Here is a 26,486-nt window from a genome sequence, read left to right as displayed (position 1 = left end):
CAGGCGCGCGGCGGCCCGCGGCGTTCCGGTGCCCGTCCCCCCTCTGTCTCCGGCTCGCTCTAGCTCCCCTTCTCCCTCCACCTGCGCTCTCCTCCGTGCCAGCCGCTGTCTGGATACCCTGCAGCCAGTGATGACCTTGATGGCGACCTGCCAGCCTGGAAGCAGTCCTTGCTTATTGATTGGTTGGTTTTAACTTCTGTGACAGAAAGTAGAGGGATCTTGATTTTATTTATTTTTGGCCCCCAGGCCTTGCACATGCTAAGCACTCTTTCTCTAAGGGAACGGCATTGCCGACCTACAAAAGGAGAGTTTTCTAAAGGTGCTGGTGGCTCACATCTATACACTTTCACTGCTTAGGAGGCTGAGGATCAAGGTTCAAAGCCAGCCCGTGCGGGAAAGTCTTATGACACCACCAATACACCAGCAAAACGCCAGAAGTAGCTCTGTGGCTCAAGTGGTAGAGTGCCAGCATTGAGTGGAAAAAACTAAGGGACTCTGGCCAGGCCTGAAGTTAAGCCCCATTACCGACTGGCACACATGCAGGCACGCACACACACGTCAACTAGAGAGAATGTGAAATCTGCCTGCGAAGGAGGAAGTCGAGAGGGGCGTCAGAAGAAGTGAACCTGTTTTGGAATAAGTCACATCGAGGGGCAGCTTAATCTGGACCATACAAGGCTGAGTACCGTGTTGGGCTTGGCACCTCACTCAGAGGCAAATGCTTCTGGGAAAAGGAGTTAAGTTGAATAAACCCAAGAAGCTGACCTGGGTAGAATTTCTTCTGCCTGACCCATTACCAAGTGTGGAGGGGACATTTGGGGAATGTTTTGATCGAGATGCTTCAGTGGGGCATAGCCTCTGGAAGCCAGCACTTGGCTCTGAGGCCAGGCCTGGGGAGCACAGGAGGGAGGGAAGAGGAGCGGAGGAGAGGGGCGGGAAGGGGAGAGGGGGAGGGGAGGGGAGGCTGGATCTGGAGCAGCCGCAGCCACTCATCAGGGTAGTTGTGATTGCTGTGTTTACTCTTGCCTGCTGCAATTAAAGCTTTCCCAATATGATTCTGGCTTCCTGGGGAAACCATAATTTATGAAAACAAGTAAGAAATAAAGAGAAACGGCAGAACTGATCGGCTGAAATGTGTGGATCCTTTAAACCATAAAGCACTGAATTGTATTGTTAGGTCACTGGTGCCAATCAGTTTCAAAGAACCTAATCTGTTGTAACCCAGGCAGGAGAGGTTCTTCTAAGAAAACGAACAAAATAATAGAAAATAAAGAGACCCACATTTACTCACCAAAGTCCTGTGCTCTCCACTGGCCCCCAAAATTCTTGTTTGCGCCTACCACAAGAAATTGGTCCTCTCGGAATCCCCTCCATTTTTCTACCTACCTTACTTCTTTAATCCTATCCCTTAATTCTTTCCCACATGGAATCCATGGGCCAGAATAAATGAGATGCTCCATTTCCCCTCCAAGGATGTGACCTTCTACTCCCCTAATGGCTTTGACAGTTTTCTCATTCGTCAGCTGAGGAGGATAGCAAGAGACACGACTTTGTGGTTTTGCCTAAAGAGGGAACACTCAGTAACTATTACGCTTCGGTCTTCTGAGCTGCCTGAAAATACCGCCCCCCCCCCCCATGCCCTCACCTGCCGACCTCTTCACTTTCTTCTTGAACATTCTGCTCACTCTGCAGTGCTGGGCGGCTCCTCAAGCCTGCTCTTGCCTGGTCTAGAAATGCTGTAAGGCACATCTTTCCAAGTTCCATGCTAGCAAGAGTGCTCTAGGAGCACTGTTTGAACCTGATTAGTCCCCTTAACTATTTGAAGACAGAGTTTAGTGCCATTTAGCTATCTATGGAGGGAAGAGAAACTGTCAGACATCACTTAAAGAGCCCTGTCCCTTGGACACTTGGGAACCGCAGACAAATGAATCTTGCAGCTATTTAAGGCTATTTCTTTTCTATCTTCCTTTGTCAAGAGGAGAAATGAATCTGAAGGGAGTCCCCGGACTGGTACTCTCCACTCAGGGGCATCTTCCCATTGCTACGCAACATGTCATCCCCATGCAAGCAGAGATGGACATCTGCACAGCCAACCCCCTGGCAGGACCCAGCAGCTAGAAATCAAGTGCACGGGAGGGACACCACTAGCTTTGGTACTAGCAGTTTTCCCGCATCTTGGTTTTTTTATTCTGCTAGTCTGGGGCTTGAACTCAGAGCCTGGGCGCCGTCCCTGAGAATCTCTGTGCTCAAGGCTAGTGCTCTACCTGCCGCTTGAGCCACAGTGCCACTTCCAGCTTTTTTGAATAGTTTATTAAAGATAAGAGTCTCACAGACTTTTCTGCCTGGGCTGGCTTCGAACCAAGATCCTCAGATCTCTGAGTAGCTAGGGTTACAGGTGTGAGCCACCAGTACCCAGAATACCTACTAAGAAACGATCTCTTCCTTTAGTTTTGGATCCCAGACCCAAGAGGGCAGAAAACTTGGGGCTCGAGGTTATGCATTTTTCTTGAAATGACTCTGGTGGCACAGTGTTCACATTAAACAGACCACTGCCCAAAGCAAGGTGCTAAGGCAGGATCAGGGGAAGTGGTTGTGCTGTTTGAAGACTCAATTTTCTATTTAGGGGGAGACGGGGGAATCTGCGCTCTGGCATCATGTAAGGGAATTTCAACCTCTGACCCTTCTCATCCTCAAGGTTATTTCCCAGGATTATAGTTTCCAAATGTTGAAGTTCCAAGAAGAAGCAGAGTATGTGTGTCTACCTGAGGGAGGAGCCAAATGTGTGGTGGGGGGTGGTTGCAGCAGGAAGCGCAATGGCTGATTCTCTGACCCCTAAGCTCTACTTCAGCCTGTCTTGATTTCTATCAAGTGTTGCAATTTCATTAAAAAAAGAAAAAAAGGTAGGTGGGGGGGGGGAGAATATGGCAAAATGGTAGAGTGCTTGCCTTGCATGTACGAAGCCCTGGGTTCAATTCCTCAGCACCACATAAACAGAAGAAGTCGGAAGTGGCGCTGTGGCTCACATGGTAGAGTGCTAGCCTTGAGCAAGAAGAAGCCAGGGACAGTGCTCAGGGCCTGAGTCCAAGCCCCAGGACTGGCAAAAAAAAAAAAAAAAAAAAAAAAAACCCACAAGAGGCTGAGACAGAGACAGGAGGATCATGAGTTCAAAGCCAGTCTGGACGACCGAGCACAACTGTTTTAAAGAAACAAGGCCTGATTTTGAAAGGTGTGCAAACCAGGGCCTAAGTGAGAAGACGCTGTGGCATCTCACACACCACACAGGGGTAGCCGCTGGCTGACGGCCCACACAGCACAAAGCGAGGCAGGGCTCCTGCCTGTTTCAGCCGTAGTTTATTTGGGTGCATGCTAGTGGACGGCAGGGTCTCCTGAGATACTCGTCAGCAGTCAGCAAGATGAAGCTCCTAAGGCACAAGAGTCATTTGTCTTCCAAACTCCTTTCTCCATCTCACTAATTCCCAATTTCCCTGCACTTGACGCACGCAGTTGACAAGCCTCCATCCGTTCCTGGTGGACGGCGCTCAACAATCAACAATCAACGTGGAAGCTGCACCAGGCTAAGAGGAAGGAAGGAAATGCGCCTCCTCCATCTAGCTGTCTGGAAACACACACAGGGGTCAGGTCGGGCCGTCCTGCCCAGCACCACTCCCTTCCCTCGGGCCAACCACAGAAAAGGCGGTCCTATGTCCTCTGCCATTTTCACAAGACTTCTCCGGCCAGCACCCTGCATCGTCCTGGCCCCCTGCCACCACCGCAGCTTGGGAGCACCTCAAGGGCTGCGGTGACAGCTCAGGAGTCTCTTCCGCCCACCCACTCCAGCGCCAATTCTGGGCTGCCTTTTGCCCAGGAGGCTACAAGACCACCTCCCCGCGCCTGCCACACAGGTAAGCGTGTTGGGAGACCCAAAGGAAAAGGAGCTCCAAAATGCAGTCACCAGGGCCTTCTCACTCTTCTTGAGGCCTAAGCCTTCCCTTCCCAACTGGGTCAACACTCCAGATGTACGTAGGCAGTTCAAGACCAACCGGAGCCACACAGACCCTGCCTCTGGCTGCCCCTGCCTGCAGCTCTGCTGTCCCTTCCCCTCCCCCACGCCGGCCCAGAGCTTCCCCCTGCAGCCTTCCCGGTACAGCCGGTGAATCTTTCCGCCTCATCAACTTTTCATCTTTTTGCAAGTGGAATTGGGAAGTCTCTCCCTCCTCCCTGCCTCTGTGCCCTTCTCCTTTGTTATTAGCTTCATGAGTGGGGACGTTAATGTATTCACTAGACAATGTCTTCCCACTACTGTTTCCTGTAATTACAGTCCCTTCCCTCCCACTGTCCTGGCTTATTTGACTGCAAAGTGCTTGGAGGAGGGACAGTGTGGACAAAGGACACAGACCAGGCTGAGGTTGAGTACTGAGTGCTGAGTGCTGAGATGCTAACGTCCAAGAAAGTAAACAAACAGCGGCCTGTGGCAGCTCATTTATAAGGGGTGACACACAGCAATCAATGTTTCAGGGGCTTTATAAAAACGTACAGATATAACTGTGGACTCCTCTGCTCTAGAAAGGGTGTTGTAATATTACCAATGACAGTCACCCCAAGAAATCCACCCCTCAAGGGATAGACTTGCTGTACTTCTCATGCAGATCGACTACATTATCACTGGAGACGCGGATCCAGCCGTCTTCACGCACGTGGTACAGGTTGACTGAACCTCCCGAGTAGGCGTCTCTGTAGGTAGCTTGGTAGATGGCCCGCCGGGCCAGATCATAGGCCGCAGCCACTTCCAAGTCATAGGAGTAGCCTCGATCCATGACCCCATAGGCATACACAGAGCCAGAACCTACAGAAAAGGCAGCACCAGAAATCCGGTTCCCTTCGCTGTCCACGTAGTACAGGCCTGAAGAGCAGGAGAAAAAAAATCACCATGAATTTGACACTGCTCATCTTTTAGGGCAGCTTCCCTCCCTTTTGAAACCTAGAGGAAACCAATAAACACTCAAACATCTTGACTTGTAAAAACTGATTTGAGCCAAGTGCTGGTGGCTCACGCCTGTAATTGTAGCTACTCGGGAGGTTGAGATCTGAGTCGAAGTTTGAAGGCAATCCAGACAGGAAAATCCTTGAGACTCTTAGCTCCAATTACCCATCTGAAAACTGGAAGTGGCGCTGTGGCTCCAAGTGGTAGAGTGCTAGCTTGGAGCATAAAAGCTCATCAGGGACAGTGCCCAGGCCCTGAGTTCAAGCCCCATGACCATCAACAACAGAAGAATCTACAACATGCCACCTGTCTCCCCCACATTACAATAATTACCCTGCCCGTGTTCTTCTTAGCACACCCAAAAAGCAAATATGACTTTAGTTTGAAGCTTAAGACTCTAAGCACTAACCTCTAGGTTTCAAAAGGGACGGAAAGAGTTCAAATGGCTTAGTCACATAGCAAAGACTTGCACTGTCCAATACGTGACTACTGAACCACTGGGATTACTGTATGCTAAAATAACAATGGTTTGACTATCCAGGGATAAACACAATATATTCATTTCCTTTCCTAAATAAACACGGCTACTAGAAAACTTAAAATCACAGTAGGAGCGCCGAGGGTGTACCTGAGTGGCAGAGCACTGCCGAGCATGGCAGGGCCCTGGGTTCAACTCAGGTACTGCCAAAAGAGGCGGAGAAAAAAAAGCTCACATTTTCGTTGCTACTACAGACCTGGGGTTGGCCAGGCCGATGGCCTGTGTCTGTGCAGAATGTCTCAGTGGAGGGCAGGCGCTGTGCGCCGCATGCTGGCTGCTGGGCCCTGCCAGCACCGTGAGCACTCATGTACTCCTTTTATTTAGCGTCTGCTGCGTGGCTTGAACGGAGGGCCTGGGTGCTGTCCCTGAGCCTCTTTGCGCTCAAGACTAGTGCTCTACCACTTTGAGGCACTGCACCTCTTCTGGTTTTTGAGGGGTTTATTAGAGGTAAGAGTTTCGCAAGGATTTTTCTGCTTAGACCGGCTTCAAACTGTGATCCTCAGATCTTAGCCTCCTGAGTAGCTAGGATGGATTTCAAGGGTGAGCCAGTGGCGCCAGCTCATCTATTTCTGAATAATGGGAGTACATTCTAAGAAATATGTTGATAGAAGGCAGGTACTGCTGGCTCACGCCTGTAAATTCTAAGCACTCCAGTCACGCCAACATTTTGGTCAATGACAGCTATATATCCAATGGTAGTCTCGTGAGATTGTCATGTAGTGGCATTGTAATGGTTTTCATTTGTATCACAGACTAAGTATACACTGTGATACTTGCACAAAGATTCCTGCTAAGAACAAACTTGTTTGCTTATTTATTTTTGTGCTGTACTAGGGCTTCAACACAGGGCTTTGCTTAGGTTTTTCCATCAAGATTGGTACTCCAGGGCTGGGGTGTTGCTCAATGGCAAAGTGCTTGCCTAGCAAGTGCAACATCCTGGGTTCCATCCCCAGTACCAAAAAAGACAAAAACAAAAAAAAAGAAAAGAAACAAAATACAACCCCACCAGAAAAAAAAACAAAACCCCAAAAACCTTTAAAGAAAGCTGGGGAAATGGTGGCTCACATCTGCAGTACTCAGGAGGCTCAGATGTGAGGATCTCGGTTCAAAGCCAGTCCCAAGCCAGGCCCAGCAGGAAAAGCCATACAGCTCTTCTCTCCAATTGGCCACCAGAAATCCAGAAGTGGCGGTGTGGCCCAGGGACAACACCCAGACCCAGAGTCCAAGCTCCACTACTCACAAAAATCAATCAATCTATCTATCTTATAAATTTGTATGCCTGGGCTGGTACCAAATTGCAATAATCCTATCTCAGCCTCCTGAGTGCTAAGATTCCAAGAGTGTGCTTTCATTCTCTTCTATTTCTTCTCATATGCTTTTCTGATTGCTGTGTGTAAAGGAACAAGCACAGAGGGGTTCTTTTGATGGCACAGGGAGGGGTTTGAACTGAGAGATATAGGACATAAATGTACTCCAGCTGTACTGGCCAAAGCAGTAACTGCTGGCCACATGTGGCTTAGAGTACTTGAAATGGTGATGTCATAGGTTGAATATTTTATCTTTCTTGTCCTATATGAGCATTAAAACAATTTCTTTTATTTTTTTCTTTTACATGTATCTCTTGGACAGGGTCTCACTGTACAGCCTAGACTGGCATGGAACTGTAGATTCCAGCCTCCTGGACTATAAAGGTGTACCACATCTGTTTTCTTTCTTTTTTTTTTTGGCCAGTCCTGGGGCTTGAACTCAGGGCCTTGGCCTCAGGGCCTTGGCATGGTCCCTGAGCTTCTTTTGCTCAAGGCCAGCATTCTTCCACTTGAGCCACAGTGCCTTTTCTGTTTACGTGGTATTGAGGAATCGAACCCAGGGCTTCATTCATGCTAGGCAAGTAATCTACCACTAGGCCACATTCCCAGCCCCTTCTTTTTAATTTTTATATACATCCAAGAGAAATTTCTAAACTATGTGTGTGTTCATACAACTAAAGTTTTGCGTAGAGTTTTTCCTAGAGTTTTTCTCTTAGCCTATTTAATTCTCAAATATAATTTCTAGGTTTTATTTTATGGAGTAGAAAAATGTTATGTACAATATTTCACATTAGTTACTTGACAGCTGTTTATTCCTTTTTATTTTGGGGTTTTACTTATTATTTATATTATCTTTAAGTGGTTCTTACAAAGGGATTTCAATTCAACATGCCAGTTTATGAGTGCAACGAATATTGATCAATGTCACCCTTTCCATCATTTTCTCTTATTTATTATTTTTTTTTTTTGGCCAGTCCTGGGCCTTGGACTCAGGGCCTGAGCACTGTCCCTGGCTTCCTTTTGCTCAAGGCTAACACTCTGCCACTTGAGCCACAGAGCCACTTCTGGCCGTTTTCTGTATATGTGGTGCTGGAGAATCGAACCCAGGGCCTCACATATACGAGGCAAGCTCTCTTGCCACTAGGCCATATCCCCAGCTCCCATTTTCTCTTATTTTTGACATTTGGTATTCAGGACCTTGTACTTGTCTAGGCTGCCATTCTATCACTTTAAGTGATGCCCCTAGCCATGCTTTTTGCTGGGCATTTTGGAGATGGACTTGACTGAACTTTTCTGCCTGGAATGGCCTCAAAATGATCCTTCGGAGTAGCCAGGATTATAGGTGTGAACCACTGCTGCCTGGCTTACATGTATAATCTTACTTAACCAATGTTACAGCTTATCACTCAATGTGAGAGATGAAGAAAGAGGCTGAGAAATTAAGTAACCTGGCCAACTGTTTTTTGTTTTTGTTTTGCCAGTCCTGGGGCTTGCACTCAGAGCCTGAGCACTGTCCCTGGCTTCTTTTTACTCAAGGCTAGCACTCTACCATTTGAACCACGGCACCACCTGTGGCTTTTTCTGTTTATGTGGTGCTGAGGAATCGAACCCAAGGCTTCATGCATGCAAGGTGAGCTCTCTACCGCTAAGCCACATTCCCAGGCCCCTGGCCAACTGACTAAGCCAGTCAATGACACACAGCAGGTCTAACTTAATGCCTTTTCTTACACTACAACCAATGCCTTCCCTGACCAAGAAGGGAAAACTAAGAACCTAATTAACACATCTTATACTGACTCAACACCCCTTCTTTCATCCCTTTCTCTGTGTTGTCAGCTCAAGGTCAAGGGCTGTATGTAGGACAACTCACCAGGGCCTCTCTTATCCCAGCCACAGATCATGGTGCCCATGGACAGCCCCATGCCTTTGTACTGATACACCATATTGGCAAGAAGTTTGGAGGCAGCTGCCACGGAGATGCGTTCCTTATTTCGAAGCTCATAGATTCGACACTGCCGGGCCAACAGCCGCTCCAGAAGCTGCAATCCGCTGCACCCCCAGCCATGGTGCCCAGAAGGTAGGGGTTGATCTCTATTACTTTCTTCACAGTCTGGGAAGCAATGTAAGCCCCAGCTGTGGCCCGAGAGTCTGCTGCAACAATGACTCCATGGCGAAACTGTTGAGTCAGAGAAAAGCACAAAACAGGCCCATTAGACAACAAAAACACTCCCTGTATATATATATATATTTATAAAATTTACATATAATACATATTATATCACACCACACATGCATATTTTTCCCCCCTTTTTGGTACTGTCATGGAGCTTGAACTCAGGGCCTGGGCTCTGTCTGTGTGCTTTGTTGCTCTAGGGTCGCTCTACCATTTGAGCTACAGCTCTATTTCAGGTCTTGTGGGGGGGGGGGCGGCTTATTGGAGATAAAGAGTCTCCTGGAAGTTTTCTGCTGGGGTTGGCCTCAAACTGTGATGTGCTAGGATTACAGGCATGAGCCAACAGGGCCTGGCTTTTCTCTTTTGGTGGCAGTACTAGGGCTTAAAATTGGGGCCTGGGCACTGTCCCTGGCTTCTTTTTGCTCAAGGCTGGCACTCTACCTCTTGAGCCACAGTTCCGTGTCTGGCTTTCTGCGTGTATGCGGTGCTGAGGAATGGAACCCAGGGCTTCGTGCATGCGAGGCGGGCCCTCAGCCCCTCTCGTGGCCGGGATGGCCCGGCTTCGGAGCTAGCTTTTACAGAGCTGGGCCAGGGATGCCAACTGCCCCGCTCTTCCTCCCTACGACGGTCCCCGGGCTTAACCGGGCTTGCTCCTCTGGCCGGGCTCGGTCCGCCTCGTCTCGGGCGCACCCCGCCTGTGGGGAACAGTGGCCCCGGCCTCGGGTCGCCCGGGGGCCCCACCGCACTCGGCGCGGCCCGCCCCCACCTTCTCCCGTCGGCGCCCGGGCCCGGGCGGCCGGGCCGGTGAGTCAGCGAAGCCGCCCGCGAGGGCCGGGCCGGGAGCTGCGCGCCTCGCCGCCCGGGGCCCGGGGCCCGGGGCCGCAGCGCGCTCCCCCCCCCGCCCCCCCCCGCCCGCCCGCCCGCCCGCCCGCGGCCCCGCCGGGGAGACGGCGGGCTGCGCACCTTGAAGGCCAGCGTGGTGGTGCCGTGAAGCATCTCGATTCGCGGCTCCTCGGGGGCGCCCCAGGCGGGCGCAGCCAGGCTCAGCCCGCCGCTGGGACTCCCCGGACCCAGGTCCGCCAGGGTCCGCCAGGTCCGCCCGACCTCCGAGGCCAAAGAAGCCCCGGCGGCCCTCGGGCAGCGGCCGCGGCCGCTCCGCCACACTGGCCAGCGCCATGTCTGCAGCGGGCGGGCGGGCGGCGCGCTCCCAGCATGCCGCGCGGGGAGGGCGGGCCACGCCCCCCGCGGCTTCACCGCCCGCTCCCGGCATGCCGCGCGGGGAGGGCGGGCCACGCCCCCCGCGGCTTCACCGCCCGCTCCGGGCCCGCGAGCAGCCATCTTCTCTCCTGGCAGCCGCGCCGCCCGGAACCGCGGGCCGAGCGTGGGGGCGGAGCGGCCCCGTGAGCTGTGGCCCGCGACGCCCCGGGGCTCAGGACGGACATTTCGGGTTGGGTGTGGAAGGCCCTGCTGGATCCGCGGGCTTCCTAAGACGCGGCCCGAACGCCCGCGTTGGGTGCACGGAGGCTGGCCCTCGGCGGCCGGCCCCGGCTCCCCGTCCACCTGGGGCCCCACCGGGGCGGGGCGGGGCGCGCACGCCGGCTCCCCGGTGAGGACGCGGAGGCTGGAAGCCCGGACGCCGAGAGCCGGCTCACTGGAGGTCCCGCCCGGCCCCTGGCGGCGGCCCCGACGCTCCCCGCCCCCCCCCAGGCCCACCCCCAGGTGTGCGCGGGCCTGCCCCCCACCGGCACGCCGTCCATCGCGGGCCCCGGGACGGGCCACCGACTCCCTACCCTCCCCAAGCCTCCCAGGCCCACCCCCAGGTGTGCGCGGGCCTGCCCCCCACCGGCACGCCGTCCATCGCGGGCCCCGGGACGGGCCACCGACTCCCTACCCTCCCCAAGCCTCCCAGGCCCACCCCCAGGTGTGCGCGGGCCTGCCCCCCACCGGCACGCCGTCCATCGCGGGCCCCGGGACGGGCCCACCGACTCCCTACCCCCCCCCATCCCCCAGGTGTGCGCGCCCCTGCCCCCAGGTGCACACCGTCCACCGCGGGCCCCGGGACGGGCCACCCACTCCCTACCCCCCCCCATCCCCCAGGTGTGCGCGCCCCTGCCCCCAGGTGCACACCGTCCACCGCGGGCCCCGGGACGGGCCACCGACTCCCTACCCCCCCAGACCCCCAGGCCCATCCCCCAGGTGTGCGCGGGCCTGCCCCCCACCGGCACGCCGTCCATCGCGGGCCCCGGGACGGGCCACCCACTCCCTACCCCCCCCCAGTCCCCCAGGCCCATCCCTCAGGTGTGCGCGGGCCTGCCCCCCACCGGCACGCCGTCCATCGCGGGCCCCGGGACGGGCCACCCACTCCCTACCCCCCCCAGCCCCCCAGGCCCATCCCCCAGGTGTGCGCGCCCCTGCCCCCAGGTGCACACCGTCCATCGCGGGCCCCGGGACGGGCCACCGACTCCCTACCCCCCCCAGTCCCCCAGGCCCATCCCCCAGGTGTGCGCGGGGCCTGCCCCCAGGTGCACACCGTCCATCGCGGGCCCCGGGACGGGCCACCCACTCCCTAGACCTGGTGGGCTTTCAGCCACCTCTGCCCCCTCGCTCAGATCCCATAGAAGCCTGGTCCACCTCCCCCTCGCACAACCTCCAAACCTGGGAGAAGCTCTGTGCCCTTGCTGCTCCTCCATTTTCCTAACACACTTTCTAGGGAAATAGTAAATGATGAATTGCTTAAAAGGTGAATACAAGAATGAAAGAAGAAGAAGGAGAAAAAAAAAAAGGATCCAGTTAATCCATAAACTAGAGTCTCAGCTCCACATCTGAACAATTGAGTCAATACAGATACACCATCCCCAGCCCAGAGGAGGGCTGGAGCCCCATAAAGCGGTACCAAGAGAGCCTCCAGCTTCAGAGGAGGCTCTCTTTACAGGAATGGGCTGTGTTTCACTGCCTCTTCCCCCACCCACCTACACTCTTCCAATCTTTTGGGAACTGTAGCAAGCCAGGAAGTGGGCATGTGTACGAAATGTTGCCTCCTGCTTTATGCTTCTGTGAAATCAGTGCCTGGCCTTCCTGGTTGTATTCCAGCAGCAACATCTAGCAACATCTCAATTCCACTTTCCTCTGATGCCCAACCTGGCCCCTTCCTTTCCCTTAGCAAACTCTGCAAATGCTATATTTTTAATGCTAAAATTGGCAGCCCTTTTCAAACCCAACCACCAGACTGCAATGAGGTAGATTTTTATTCAGTGTCTCACACTTCAATGGTGTGGAGAATGTGAGAAGTGCCTCCGTTTGTTGAGCATGTATTATTTTGCAACTGGTCCTTGTTCTGACCTTCAGTGGTTCTCCCAGTTTCCACTAATAAACATTGCACCTCTGTTAAGTCCCTTTCACATTTTACCTGATAGAAGTGCTCAAATGTGCATTTGTCTCATTGATTTGGGAGGGTGTTGTTTGTTTTTTAGGGGGGTGAAAGGTGGAGTGGGCGAGAGGATGTTAGGGTTTCCTTCTATGTGGCTCAGGCTGGCCTGGGACTTGAATTTTGGTCCTCCTGCCTCAGTCTCCCCAGTGCTGAGATTAAAGGTATGCATTCTGAAATTACAGGTAAATAACCCAGTGATTGTTAGTTTCATTGTGTGTGTGTGTGTGTGGTGTGTGTGTGTGTGAGTGTATTGGAGTTTTGTTCTCACTCAGCTATCTCACTTAGGGTTAGTGCCGTACCATTGAGTGAGCCCTGCTTCCAGTCTGGTAAATTAGAGACAGAGTCTCAGACTACAGACTTTTCCGTCCAGGCCGGCTTCAAACCACAGCCCTCCAGCTCTCAGCCTCCTGAGTAGCTAGGATTACAGGCTGAGTCATTGGCACCCAGCTTTCACCTCTGGTTTATTATGTATTTTCTCACTCTGAAGTTCTGAAAAATTTTTCCTAAATGAATTTTCTGGTCCTAAGCAGTCACTCTGATTCAATTGGCAGAGCACCAGATTCTATTTGCTATTTTTTTAGAGGGGTGGGAGTGGGGAGTGGGGGTGGGAGGGATTATTCAGGATCAAACCCAGGGCCTTGAGCATGCTAGGCAAGTTCTCTACCACTTGAGCCATATTTTTTTTGTTTTGTGCCAGGCCTGAGACTTGAACTCCAGGCCATGTGCCATTCCTGAGCTTTTTTGCTCAAGGCTAGTGCTCTACCACTTGGAGCCACAGCTCAAAGATAAGAATTAATTGCAGATAAGACTCTCAGGGACTTTTCTACCCAGGCTGGCTTTGAACCACGATCCTCAAATCTCAGCCTTCTGAGTAGCTAGGATGACAGGCCTGAGCCACTGGCGCCCCGCTTAGCTTTTTTGGAAGTTAATCGGAGAAGAGTTTCATGAGTTTCATCACCCAGACTGGCTTTGAGCTGTGATTCTCAGATCTCAGCCTCCTGAGAAGCTGGGCTTGTAGGCCAGGGCCACCAGCGCTGAGCATTATTCTGTGTTTTGTTTTGGGGACCCTTCTGCCTCCCACCTCCAGAATGGAACTGCAAGCAGGTGCCTGCCACTGCACTTGGCTTTGAAGCACCATCTTGTTATTATCACTCATACGCTTAAAAATATCCTGCAGAGCTCAAGATCCTCCACATGCGTTCAGCTGTTTCCGAGCTGCCGCACATCCCGCTCTTGTTCCAGGGTTGCTCCTTGTGGAGTCTCACAGAGAGGCGCTGTAGTTCAGGGTCTCCTAGATCCCTATAGATGGAGTGAAGTTGGGGCTGTAAGATGGCTTTATTCATTTCCCTAACTACCACCTGGCTCGGCTCCCCTTCCTCCTGGAACAGCCTCCCTGGATGTCATGGTGAGGTGGCAGCACACATCCCGTGCGGTAATCCAAACACAGAAGAAGCAGGAGGAGGGGATAGGAATTCAAAGCCAGACTGTGCTACGCGGCAAGGCCTGTCACAAGAAACAAAACAAGGAAAAAACTGGTTGCTGGGCACGAGTGGCTCAAGCCTGTAATCCTTGTTACTCGGGAGGCTGAAATCAGAAGATCATGGTTCAAAGCCAGCCTGAGCAGGAAAGTCCACGAAACTCTTATATCCAATTAGCTAGCAAAAAGCCAGAAGTGGAAATGTGGCTCAAGTGGTAGAGTGCCAGGCTTAGGGAATAAGCTAAGGGACAGTGCCCAGACCCTAAGTTCAAGCCTCTGTACAAAAACAACTGGGCTGGGGCAAGAGAGCTTGCCTCGTATACATGAGGCCCTGGGTTCGATTCCCCAGTACCACACATATATAGAAAACGGCCAGAAGTGGCACTGTGGCTCAAGTGGCAGAGTGCTAGCCTTGAACAAAAAGAAGCCAGGGACAGTGCTCAGGCCATGAGTCCAAGGCCCAGGACTGGCAAAAACAAACAAACAATTATAAATAAATTAAAAAGCTGGTCACCGGTGGCTCACGCCTGTAATCCTAACTACTCAAAAGGCTGAGATCTGAAGATCACTGTTCAAAGCCAGCCCAGGCAGGAATTCTGTGGGACTCTTCTCTCCAATTAATCTCCAAAAAACTGGAAGTGTAGCTGTGGCTCAAAGTGGTAGAGCACTAGCCTTGAGCAAAAAGAGTTCGGGGACAGCGCCCAGCCCTGAGTTCAAGCCCCACAACTGACAATAAAAACAAACAAGCAAACAAACAAAATAAAATAACAATCAGGGTGCTGGTGGCTCACACCTGTAATGATAGCTACTCAGGAGGTTGAGATCAGAGGATGGTTGTTCAGAGCCAACCTGGGCAGGAAGGTCTGTGAGACTTACTCCAATCAACACCAAGAAACTGAAAAGTGACGCTGTGGCTCAAAGTGCTAGAGTGCTAGCCTTGAGCAAATAAGCTCAGGGACAGCGCCCAGCCCTGAGTTCAAGCCTTAGGACCCACCAAACATAAAATAACATATTTTGGGCTGGGGATATGGCCTAGTGGCAAGAGTGCCTGCCTCATATACGTGAGGCCTTGGGTTCGATTCCTCAGCACCACATATACAGAAAACGGCCAGAAGTGGCGCTGTGGCTCAAGTGGCAGAGTGCTAGCCTTGAGCACAAAAGAAGCAGGGACAGTGCTCAGGCCCTGAGTCCAAGCCCCAGGACTGACCAAAAAAAAAACAAAAAAAAACAAACATATTTTGCTCATGGCTGGCACTTTACCACTGGAACCCACATCTCCGGTTCTGGCTTGTTACTGGTTAATTGAAGACAAGAGTATCTCAGATCTGTCCACTAGAGCTGGCTGATCATATCCTCCATCCTCCAATCTTAGCCTCTTGGATAGATATGGTTCAAAGTTACCAGCACACACTTTTCTTTTGTGTTTATTTAACTCATTAACCATTCATTCATTGTGTGTGTGTGTGTGTGTGTGTGTGCGCTCACGTGTGCCAGTCCTGGAGCTTGAGGTCGGGCCCTAGGCACTGTCCCTGAGCTTTTTTGCTCAAGGCTTGTGCTCTACTACAGCTCCACTCCTACTAGCTTGTCAGTGGTTAACTGGAGATAAGTGTCTCATGGACTTTCCTGTTTGGGCTGACTTTGAACTTGGGCCTCCTGAGTGCTGGGGGGTTGGGTCACATCCGGCCGCCCTCAGGACTTGGGCAAGTGCTCGGCCTCTGAGCTCCATTCCCAGCCGGGAATGCCACTTGTATTCGCGGACAGGGCACCCACCATCAGCTCCAAGGCAGAAGAGTGGAAGCCTCCCCCCCCCATGCTTCCCTTCACCTCCGCCTTTCAGTGGCCTGCCTCTCTGGAAGGAACTTGACCTCAACAGCACTGTATTTCACTGTGTCAGACTAGAATGTCCTCATGCGCTGGCGGCTCTCTCAGAACCGAGCAGGGCCTGTGTGCGTGTGTGTGCGGTGCGCGTGCGCTCACACACGCACTGGGACTTGAACTTAGGGCCTGGGCACCGTCGCTTGGTGTCTTGCTCACGGCTGGCCCTCTACCACGCGCAGGCTGGTCGGAGGGGGGCTGGCTTCGAACTGCCCACCTCAGACCTCGGCCTCCCCTGAGCGGCCAGGACCGCAGGAGGGCGCGACGGGCGCCGGGCCTTCCCACGAGGGAAACGCCCAAGAGGCTCAGCCCCGCGCCTGGTCGGGTGCCCGCTTTCCCTCCTGGTCTCCCCGCCCCCGCCCCCTGGGGCTCAGGACGGGGGGGGATGGGGGGGGTGCCTCTCCCGCTCCGAGGGGAAGGCCTGACGCCCGCTCAGGGGCCGCCCCCAAGCCCGATGCCGAGTGGGGGAGACGCTCGCCCGCTCGCTCCGGGTTCTGGCTGCCGTCCAGCTTCTCCTCAGCGTCCCCGGCGCCGCCCCCCCCCCCCGACCGCGGCCAGCCTTCAAATCCCGGCCCGCCCGCCCCGTCCGGCCTTCACACCCGCGCCCGCCCCGTCCAGCCTCGATGGCGCTGCAGGACGTGTGCGGGTGGCGGGCCCCGGCCCCGGCCGCCGAGGAGGAGGCGGGGCTGGCCCGGGCCCCGCGCGCGGCCGGGGCCGGCGGCGGGGACCCGCAGGGCTGCGCGCGGAGCCCGGGCCCCGGCCCGGCCCACGGCACCACCACGCTGGCCTTCCGCTTCCGGCACGGGGTGGTGGCCGCGGCGGACACGCGCTCCTCCTGCGGCGCCACCGTGGCGTGCCCGGCCGCGCGCAAGGTCCTGCCGGTGCACCGGCACCTCGTGGCCGCCGCGTGCGGCGCCGCCGCCGACGGCGCCTTCTGGGTCCGCGCGCTGCGGCGGGCGCTGCGGCTGCGGGCGCTGCGCGAGGGCCGCGTGCCGGGCGTGGCCGGCGCCGCCCGGCTCCTGGCCGCCCTGCCGCGCGCCCACCGCGGGCCGGGGCCGTGCGTGGCCGCCGCGCTGGGCGGCTGGGACCGCTCGGGGCCCGCGCTCTTCTTCGTGCGCGGCGACGGCGCGTGCCTGCGCGGGGACGCGTTCGCGGCGGGCTCCGGCGCCCCCTACGCCTACGGCGCGCTGGACGGCGGCTACCGCTTCGACATGAGCGTCCCCGAGGCCTACGCGCTGGCCCGCCGCGCCGTGGCCCTCGCCGCCCGCCGCGACGCCTACTCGGGGGGCGGCGTGGACCTGGTCCACGTGCGCGAGAGCGGCTGGGAGCCCGTGCCCCGCCGCGACGTCGGCGAGGCGCGGGGGCGGCCGGGAGCGCCCCCGGAGGGAGAGGCGGCGGCCGACGAGGGGCCGCGCGGGGACCCGGACGCCCGGACGCCCGCCGAGACGGAGACGCCGCCGCCGTGAGACCCGAGCCCGCCCGCCCGCGCGCCCCCGGCGAGGGCTCCCGTCTCCTTCTGCTCCAAGTCGACCTGCAGCCCACGCGGGTCGGGTGCCCGGGGCGCCCCAGAACCCGGCCCCGGGGTCAGGGCCGCCGGCCACCCGCTGTTCTGCGTGTCTCCATCCCCTCCCCGGCCTCTGTGCTTCCCTGGCGCGTGTGCGTGCGCGTGCGCGTGCGTGCGTGCGCGTGCGCGTGAATACCGAGGCGCGAACTCAGGCCTGGTGCCCCCCGTCGGCCTTCGCTGCTCCAGGCCAGCACTGTACGACTTGAACCCCAGCTCTGCCTCGGCCCCCCCCGCCCCCCCCGCCCCCCTCCAGGCGCTTCTGCCCCGCCGGGTGAGCCGCCTCCCAGCTCCGGCTTCTGCTGGTTAATAGGAGATGAGAGCCTCACAGACTTTTCTGCCCAAGCTGGCTCCGATCCGCAGATCTCAGCCTCCTGGCGCCCCGTGTCCCGCCTGCTGGTGGCTCCCCCCCCCCCCCCCCCGTGGAGTCCGGATAGCGACGGTTGCCTTCCCTGCACTTCAGCCTCTCCTTCCTGACACTTCCTCTCTACTTCCTCTGGAGAATTAAAAAAAAAAAGCAAGATGGAAGGAAGTCCACGAAACTTTCTCTCTTTTTTTTGGGGGGGGGGCATCAGGGGCTTGAACACAGGGCCTGGGTGCTGTCCCTGAGTTTTTTTTTGTTGCTTGGACTCAGGGCCTGAGCACTGTCCCTGGCTTCCTTTTGCTCAAGGCTAACACTCTGCCACCTGAGCCACAGCGCCACTTCTGCCCTTTTCTGTGCATGTGGTGCTGGGGAATCGAACCCAGGGCTCCATGCGTGCTAGGCGAGCATCTACCACTAAGCCACGTTCCCAGCCCCGAGCTCTCTTTGTTCAGGGCTAGCTCTGTACCACGTTGAGCCACAGCGCCAGTTCTGGTTTCCTGGTGGGTACTTGGAGATAAGCGTCTCACGGACTTTCCTGCCTGGGCTGGCTTTGAACCAGGATCCTCAGACCTCAGCCTCCTGAATAGCTAGGATTATAGGCGTGAGCCACCAGCCCCTGGCCCAAGAAACTGTTATCTCCAAGTAACCACCAAATAACCGGAAGCGGCGCTGTGGTTCAGGCGGCAGAGTGCTGGCCTTGAGCAGAAAGAAGCCAGGGACAGTGCTCAGGCCCTGAGTCCAAGGCCCAGGACTGGCCAATAAATCAACAACACCCCCAGAAAAGGCGAGAAGAGAAAGGGGCAACTTCGGGCTTTGCCTCCTCTCCCTTTGGTGGAATTCCCCCCTCCCCGGTCAAGCGGACCAGACAGTGAGCCAGTCCCTTCATCGCTGCCGTGAGGAGAGGGGCAGACACCTTCCGACCTTGAACCCCAGGACCCGTCCCCTGGGCTGCCTGCCTCCTCAGGCTCTGGGGCCCTGTGGGGAGACACAGCCCCTTGGCCCGCCAGGGGTCCGGGAGTCCGGCGGCAGCGGGCAGTCACCCGGGGGAGAGGCAGGCGGGTCTGCAGGGCGCAGCCACGCCCGTCGTGAGGACCCTCTCTGGGGCTACAAGGCCGGGCTAGCCAGCAGGCCCCCGTCCTCCTCGCCTCCTCACCGGCTCTCCCGTGTGCTCCTCCTGCCCGCCTCTCCCCCGGCCGGTCCCCACGCGCGGCCAGACAGCCGCAGATCCACAAGGAACGGGGCCCGGGGCCCGGCGCCCTCCCAGCCCGACGAGAAGGAAAGAGCAGGGCGCTCCGCCCCCGCCGGGCTGCAGACACCGAGGCGGCATTACAAAATAAAGTGTTTATTATGAAATTAGAGATGGAGGCCCCTCCCCTTCCTCCCTCTGTCCCCGGCCGCCTCCCCGGCCCCTTCCCGGCCCCCTGGAGGGCCCAGGGCCGGCGGGCGCCGGGCGGAGCTCCAGGGCGGCGCGCGGGGCTGGAGCGGCCGAGGCTGGGAGGTGGGCCGGCGCCTTCGTCCTGCCGGGGCCGCGGAGCCGGGTGAGGCCATGAGTGATGGAGGGAGCCATGCGGGCAGGTCTGGAAGGGCGCGGGGGGGGGGGGGGGGGGGAGGGCGTGAGGGGCGGGCAGGTCTGGAAGGGCGGGGGGGGGGCGTGAGGGGCGCGGGGGGGGGGAGGCGTGAGGGGCGCGCGGGGGGGGGGGGCGCCCACCCCCTCCCACGCCAGCGGGGCCCTGCTCACCGACCTGGGGCGGGGCGTCCCCCGCGGGAGGGTGGGCCGCGGCGGCTGGAAGTTTCTCTTGCTCGGGGGACGGCGCGGACCACAGGAGGGAACCGAAGCGCATCACGGGGGCCGGAGGGAGGGGAGGCGGCGGCGGGAGACGGACGCGGGGCGCGGGGGGGCGGGGCGACGCCACGGGGTCACAGTGAGACGACCGAGAGGCTGGGGGCCGCGCTCACGACACCCAGACCTGGACGGGGGGGGGGGGGTCACAGACAGACAGAGATCCCCGGAGAGACAGACACGCGGACGACGCGGGGGCGGGAGGGCGGCCGGGGCCCCGGGACGCCGCCGCCCGGCCGGCCCCGGGGTGCTCGCGCGGAGCGCCCGCGCCGGGCGCCCGGCACTCAGGGCGCCGCGGGCTCCTTGGCCCCGTACAGCTCGGCCAGGGTGCGGAAGAGCGGGCCCCAGTCGTCGGGCGGCTCCGCGGGGCCCGGCGCGCCGCCCGCCTCGGAGCCCAGCGAGCTGAGGCGAGCCGCAGGAGGAGCCGCGGCCCTCGTAGCCGTACACCTGCACCGAGTCGTAGGGCGGCACGCCGGGGTCCTCGTCCGCCTCGCGCAGCCGCAGCGCCAGCAGCTGGGCCACGTCCGCGGGGCCCGGGGGCCGCGGCGCGCGCGGGGCGCGGGCCCGGGGCAGCACGTCGCGGCGGGCCGGGGCGCCGGGCGGCGGCGGCGGCGGGGCGGCGCCGTCGGGGTTCTGCAGGGCGGCGATGTCGAAGGCCTCGGTGTCCTCCTCGCCGCCGCCCTCGTCGTCGTAGGTGATGATGTTCTCGCGCACGTCCTCCTCCTCCAGCACCATCAGCGCCTCCTGCTTCTGCCGCCGCAGGGCCGCGAACAGCACCGCCAGGGCTGCAAGCACAGGGCGCGCGGCGGGGCGCGGGGCGGGCGCTGAGCGGGCGCGCGGGGCGCAGAGGGCGCGGGGCGGGCGCTGAGCGGTGCGCGGGGCGCAGAGGGCGCGGGGCGGGCGCTGAGCGGGCGCGGGGCGCAGAGGGCGCAGGGCGGGCGCTGAGCGGGCACGGGGCACACGGGGCGCAGAGGGCGCAGGGCGGGCGCTGAGCGGGCACGGGGCACACGGGGCGCAGAGGGCGCAGGGTGGGCGCTGAGCGGGCGCGGGGCGCAGAGGGCGCAGGGCGGGCGCTGAGCGGGCGCGGGGCGCAGAGGGCGCAGGGCGGGCGCTGAGCGGGCACGGGGCACACGGGGCGCAGAGGGCGCAGGGGCGGGGCGCTGAGCGGGCACGGGGCACACGGGGCGCAGAGGGCGCAGGGCGGGCGCGCGGGCACTGAGTGGGCACGGGGCGCACGGGGCGCAGAGGGCGCAGGGCGGGCACGCGGGGCACTGAGTGGGCACGGGGCGCACGGGGCGCAGGGCGGGGCGCGCGGGCACTGAGTGGGCACGGGGTGCACGGGGCGCAGAGGGCGCAGGGCGGGCACGCGGGCACTGAGTGGGCACGGGGCGCACGGGGCGCAGAGGGCGCAGGGCGGGCACGCGGGGCACTGAGTGGGCACGGGGCGCACGGGGCGCAGGGCGGGGCGCGCGGGCACTGAGTGGGCACGGGGCGCAGAGGGCGCAGGGCGGGGCGCGCGGGCACTGAGTGGGCACGGGGCGCACGGGGCGCAGAGGGCGCAGGGCGGGCACGTGGGCACTGAGTGGGCACGGGGCGCACGGGGGCGCAGAGGGCGCAGGGCGGGGCGCGCGGGCACTGAGCGGGCACAGGGCGCACGGGGCACAGAGGGCACACGGCTGGCGCTGAGCGGGCACGGGGGCGCAGAGGGCGCAGGGCGGTCGTGCGGGCGCTGAGCGGGCACGGGGTGCACGGGGCGCACGGGGCGCAGAGGGCGCAGGGCGGGGCGCGCGGGCGCTGAGCGGGCAGTGCAGGAGCAGGGCACCCAATGGTGCGGGCAAGGGGAGTCCAGGCGGTCGGAGGCTGAGAGCCCAAGGAGTGACCTGCTCTGGGACCCGGGGGAGTCGCTCAACTTCCTGTGGAGTGCGCGCGCGTGCGCCCGTCCCGGCACTGGAATGGGGGCCGGGGCCGGGGCGGGCGGCGCAGAGCAGCGCGGTGGGGCGCCGCCACCACACCTGCGCGCCACGCACTCCCTGGCTATTGTGGCTGCCACTGCCGGGGGGGGGGGGGGGGGGAGGTCAGGGGTGGAAATCCAGGCAGGAGTGGGGGGGGTTCAAGCCCTGACCCCCCGCCCCGCCCTCCACCCCCGCGCCCCACCGCAGCGGCCTGGCTCACCAAGCAGGGTGCCCACGCAGGTGACAATGGCGAGCAGGGCCCCGGTGCTGAGCCCCGCGGGGGCGAGCTGGGCGCCGGCCGGCAGAAGGCCACGGAGCCGTCGGGCCGGCAGTGGCACACGCTGACCGTCACCGTGGCGGTGCTGCGGAGCGCAGGCTGCCCCCAGTCCCACAGCTCGATGGGCACCAGGTAGGGCGCCTGGCGGGGGCGGCGCGGGGCGCGGGGGGCAGCCGCAGGCTGGCGGAGCCGTCTGTGGGGAGGAGAACGAGACAGGACTCCATCCCTCCCTCGTCTGGGGCCGGGGCTCGGGCAGGCCGGGCGGGGGGGAGGGGGGAGGGGGAGGGCAGGCCCGCACCTCCATTGTCCTGGACCGTGAAGTTGGCGTCGGGCCCCGCAGGGCCTTGGAGGGAGACGCGGCTGCTGTTGCCGTCTTCGTCTCTGTCCAGGGTGCGGATGAGCTGGATGAGCTGGGAGGAGGAGGAAGCGCGGAGGGCGTGAGGCGGGCTGGAGGCCGCGGGGCCCCAGGGCCCCCCCCCCCCCCCCCCCCCCCCCCCCCCCCCGCCACTCACCTGCCCCGGAGCGGCCGAGTCGCACACGAAGGTGTCGTAGGGCTCGGCGAGCTGCGGCGCGTTGTCGTTCTCATCCAGGGTCCGGACGGCCACTGGCACGCGGGAGGCCTGCGCCGAGCTGTCTAAAGCCAGAGCGCCACGCATGCAAACCGCGCCACGGGGCGCGCGTGCAAGCCGCAAGCCACGCAGCCATGCGGACCAAACAGTCCGGGAAGGCAGCGCCCACGACCTGCCACGTGCGATCACTCGTACGCAAGGCCCACGTGGCACAGACACAAGAGGGCAGACGGGTGCAGACGCCCGCCACAGACACAGATGCAGTCGCACCACAGACCCTGGGCCAGCGTGTTTAAACAAGAGCAACGCACAGGTGTTCCACAGGCGCCCGGAGGGCCCAGAGGAGGCATTTGTATGCAAAGCCACGTGTAGCAGTTGTCAGATGGACAGACAGACCGGCCGGCATGTGAGCACGCGTGCGCACACGCACGCACACGCACACGGTAGAGAGGAGCGGTACAGTAACTTGCATTATGTGGAGCTGACCCTGGAGAGGGAGGAGCCTCACAGTTCCTGGGGACCCCTCCCCTTCACCGGGGAGCTCCCCACCTTACTTCCCATTGTCCACGCCATTCACACGAGGATGCAGAGTGTGTACCCCCCTCTCCTAGGCTGAGCCCCCAATTCCTTTCGCCATTCTTTGGGGGGGGGCGGCCGCCCGGGCTGTGGGGCTGAGGTCACAGCTGGACTGCCGACAGCCTCACCGAGGCCGTGGCCTAACCTCACTGCCACGAGGAAGGGCCCAGGACCAGACAGGAAGTGGGGAGAAAACTGGGGGAAACCCCCCCCACAGGTGCAAGCAACCAACCACGAAAACCCGGTCATGTACGTACACACACACACAGACACACACACACACACAGAGACGTCTTCTGACTAAGACGCACAGCGCTGCACACAGCTGTAGGTTGTGAAACCAATCAGACACAGCCAGTTATCGCAAATGATCACCGCTCAGACTTCAGACCCCGTGAGTCTGGGCGCCTCCATCACTTCCTTTGCTGTGCGACCCTGGGAAGTTACTTAACTTCTCTTTGTCCGAGGTTCTTCATTTGCAAATGGGAAATACTGGGGTGGGGAATGTGGCTTAGTGGTAGAATGCTCGCTTAGCAGGCACGAAGCCCTGGGTTCGACTCCTCAGCACCACATACACACAAAAAGCCAGAAGTGGCGCGGTGGCTCAAGTGACAGAGTGCCAGCCTTGAGCAAAAAGAAGCCAGGGACAGTGCGCAGGCCCTGAGTCCAAGCCCCAGGACTGGCAAGGAAAAAAAAAGGGAAATTCTCCATTATACTATTAATGCATGAGAACAAAAGTGGGGAAATAATTCTATCTCCTTCATAAAGCTGAAGTGATGATTAAATGTTAATCCATTTTTGGCACTTAAAATAGTGCCTGGCCCACAATAAGTAATAGATTACTATTATCTGCCCCCAAACAACTACATATACAAAACCACACACACACACACACGCATAAGTCCCACATGCATAAGAAGTCCTGTGCAAACATATCGCTGCACACATCTGCTCTCCAGTACTTTGCACACGTACAGAAGGACACGCATTGACTTCCTCTCTGCATGCACACATACGCAGTTCTTCTTGGCATGTACACACACGTTCACGCACGCCCCTCTGGTACACACAGGAAGACGGCACAGGCACGCGAAGGGGGAGGGAGGGAGGGAGGCCTCTCATTTCCCAGGCTGGGGGAGGGTGGGGGGGTGAGGGGGGTGAAGGCCTGCGGGTAATGGGGCAGGCAGGAGAAGACCTCCCACGTGGAGCTCGCGGGTGGGCGGGCTTGGCCCCCAGGAGAGGCCGCGCCGCCATGGACGGGCGGGGGCTCCCAGCGTGAGGGTCTCGATCCGCCTGGGGCAGGGGCGAGTCGGGTGAGGAGCGTGGGCGGGCGGGCTGGCTGTGCCCGGCCCGGGGCCCCAGCCGGTGAGGGGTGAGGGGCGCGCACCGGGGAGGGCGGGGGGGGGGGGGGGGCGGGCCTGGCCCTCTCCCACCGCGCGCGGGGGCCGGGGGTCCTCACCGAGCTCTGTGGCCAGCACGGTGAGGTTGTGCCAGACGCGGGCCTCGCGGTCCAGGGACACGGCGGTGCGGAGGGTGCCGTCCTCGGGCTTGATGGAGAAGCAGTGCTCGGGGTCCGAGTGCGGGAGGATGGAGTACCTGGGGAAGGCGGGGCCTGCGCTCGGACCTCGTGGGCAGCCGCTGGCCCTGCCGGCCCCTGCGCCGCCTCGGGGCTCATCCGGGCGCGCGGCCATGGCTCAGGCGGCAGCCCCTGAAAAGGAGCCGAGCGCGGGGGAAGGTGTCCAGGGAAAGGCAGACGGCCCTTCTGCCCGGGCCCCACTGTGTCCCCTTGGGGAGATGGTTTGGCCTCTGTTCTCAGGGCCGGTGGGCCCGGGTTCAGACTCCAGCTCCGCTATGCGGTGTGGACAGATGACTTAACCACGCACCACTTGTGGCTCTGAACGACGGGCGGAGTGGGGACACGGGAGGCTCACGCACGGGGGAGCGGTGGGGGGACACCCCCTCACCGGGGGAGACGCTGGCCGGCACTCCTCTAGCAGGTGCCTGGCTAAGGCACCCCGAGAATGGGGGAGCCGGGCCGCCGGGCCCCTCCTGAGCAGGGAGGGAGAGCTGGGCCGGGTCAGTGCCCCCCTCACCGGATCGGGCTGGCCGGGGAGTCCAGGTCCACCGCCGAGATGCGGCCCACCAGGGTCCCGGGAGCCTTGTTCTCGGGCACCACCAGGTGGTAGGCAGCCTGCGTGAAGGCGGGCGGCTCGGGGGGCGTCCTGGACGGTCACGCGCACCGAGGCCACATCCTTGAAGGGGCCTCGCCGGAGGTAGGCCGGGTCGATGAGCGTGTTGGTGGCTTCCACGCGGAAGGAGTAGGAGCGGCGGGTCTCGAAGTCTAGGGGCTACGGTGCGGGGAGGCAGGGCGAGTGAGAGGTGCGCGGCGGAGCGGCCCAGCCCACGGCGGGTGCCGGGCATCCGGTGCGGAACGGGGGGGGGCACTGCTGGGGGGGGGGCACTGCAGGGCTAGTAATTGAAGGGCTTCCCCCAGCTCCAGGACAGACTCGCTCAGCGACCTTGAATCCGCCCCTTCCAGGCCTCAGGGTCCACAATCCCTAAGCTCCGACATCCGGGCGGAGCGTTTTAGGAGCCCAGTTGGGAATGAGCCCCCTGAGTGGGGCAGGAGATGGGTGTAATTAGTGCAAGCACCCCCCCCCCAACGAGGACCAAGTGCAGGGCTCCCCACAGGCCAGGCAAGTGCAAGCACCCCCCCCCCACGAGGACCAAGTGCAAGCATCCCCCCCCAGGAGGACCAAGTGCAGGGCTCCCCACAGGCCAGGCAAGTGCAAGCACCCCCCCCCCCACGAGGACCAAGTGCAAGCATCCCCCCCCAGGAGGACCAAGTGCAGGGCTCCCCCACAGGCCAGGCAAGTGCAAGCCCCCCCCCCCCCAGGAGGACCAAGTGCAAGCACCCCCCCCAGGAGGACCAAGTGCAAGCATCCCCCCCCCCGCCACGAGGACCAAGTGCAGGGCTCCCCACAGGCCAGGCAAGTGCAAGCACCCCCCCCCACGAGGACCAAGTGCAAGCACCCCCCCCCAGGAGGACCAAATGCAGGGCTCCCCACGGTCCAGGCAAGCTCTCCACCGCGAAGCCTGTCCCCCCCAGACCGTCCCCGGTTCCCGGGCGGGCTGACCTTGCGGACAGTGAGGAGGCCGTCTTGCCCCTGGGAGTCGGCGCTGATGCTGAAGGCCTCTGCCCCCTCCCCGTCCAGGATGCTGTACGCCATGAGGGCGTTGTCCCCCAGGTCTGGGTCCTGGGCCTGGAGCCGGCCCACCAGGGTGCCGGGCCCCGCCGTCTCCACCACCGAGAACTGGTACAAGCCTTGGGAGGAGACGCGGCGAGACCGGCTCTCAGCGAGGCCCGGGCTCCTTCCCGCCCCTCCGCTCGCTTCCCCCGGAGTCTGGCCCGGGAGCGGGGGTAGGGGCCGTGTGGGAGGGGGGCTCTCCCCCTTACTCTGGGGGAACTTCGGGGGGTTGTCGTTGACGTCGCTGAGGGTGACGGTCACCGTCGTGCTGCCCGACAGCCCCCCCGTGTGGCCGCCCATGTCCTTGGCCTGAATCACCAC

At 60.3% G+C, this 26,486-nt stretch overlaps 3 protein-coding genes across 3 annotated transcripts; 1 reads left to right on the top strand and 2 right to left on the bottom strand.

The window, feature by feature from the left end:
• Positions 1 to 4,464: 4,464 nt before the first annotated feature.
• Positions 4,465 to 10,194, bottom strand: LOC125344905 (proteasome subunit beta type-5-like). The gene is given in 5 exon segments (XM_048337201.1): positions 4,465 to 4,900; positions 8,697 to 8,858; positions 8,861 to 9,002; positions 9,963 to 10,091; positions 10,093 to 10,194. Coding segments are annotated over 5 exon segments (804 nt in total). The 5' UTR covers positions 10,177 to 10,194; the 3' UTR covers positions 4,465 to 4,613.
• Positions 10,195 to 16,401: 6,207 nt separating this feature from the next.
• LOC125344903 (proteasome subunit beta type-11-like) lies at positions 16,402 to 17,244 on the top strand. Its single transcript, XM_048337199.1, has one exon. It carries the CDS (start codon positions 16,402 to 16,404, stop codon positions 17,242 to 17,244), a length of 843 nt encoding a protein of 280 aa, XP_048193156.1.
• Positions 17,245 to 19,827: 2,583 nt separating this feature from the next.
• On the bottom strand, positions 19,828 to 26,480 carry LOC125344904 (cadherin-24-like; the record flags this gene model as incomplete). Its single annotated transcript, XM_048337200.1, is given in 12 exon segments — positions 19,828 to 19,950; positions 19,952 to 20,328; positions 21,716 to 21,790; positions 21,793 to 21,928; positions 21,931 to 21,965; positions 22,071 to 22,182; positions 22,285 to 22,406; positions 24,377 to 24,513; positions 25,011 to 25,132; positions 25,134 to 25,265; positions 26,055 to 26,242; positions 26,375 to 26,480. Coding segments are annotated over 12 exon segments (1,665 nt in total), but the record flags the coding sequence as incomplete, so codon positions are not given.
• Between the last annotated feature and the right edge of the window lie 6 nt (positions 26,481 to 26,486).

Source organism: Perognathus longimembris, unplaced genomic scaffold (genome assembly GCF_023159225.1).
Source record: "Perognathus longimembris pacificus isolate PPM17 unplaced genomic scaffold, ASM2315922v1 HiC_scaffold_4591, whole genome shotgun sequence".
Lineage (NCBI taxonomy): Eukaryota > Metazoa > Chordata > Mammalia > Rodentia > Heteromyidae > Perognathus > Perognathus longimembris.
This window is presented reverse-complemented; position numbering and strand designations above follow the sequence as displayed.

Coding starts and splice junctions, on each gene's coding strand:
- LOC125344903 (XM_048337199.1), top strand. CDS start 16,402: ATGGCGCTGCAGGACGTGTGCGGGTGGCGGGCCCCGGCCCCGGCCGCC.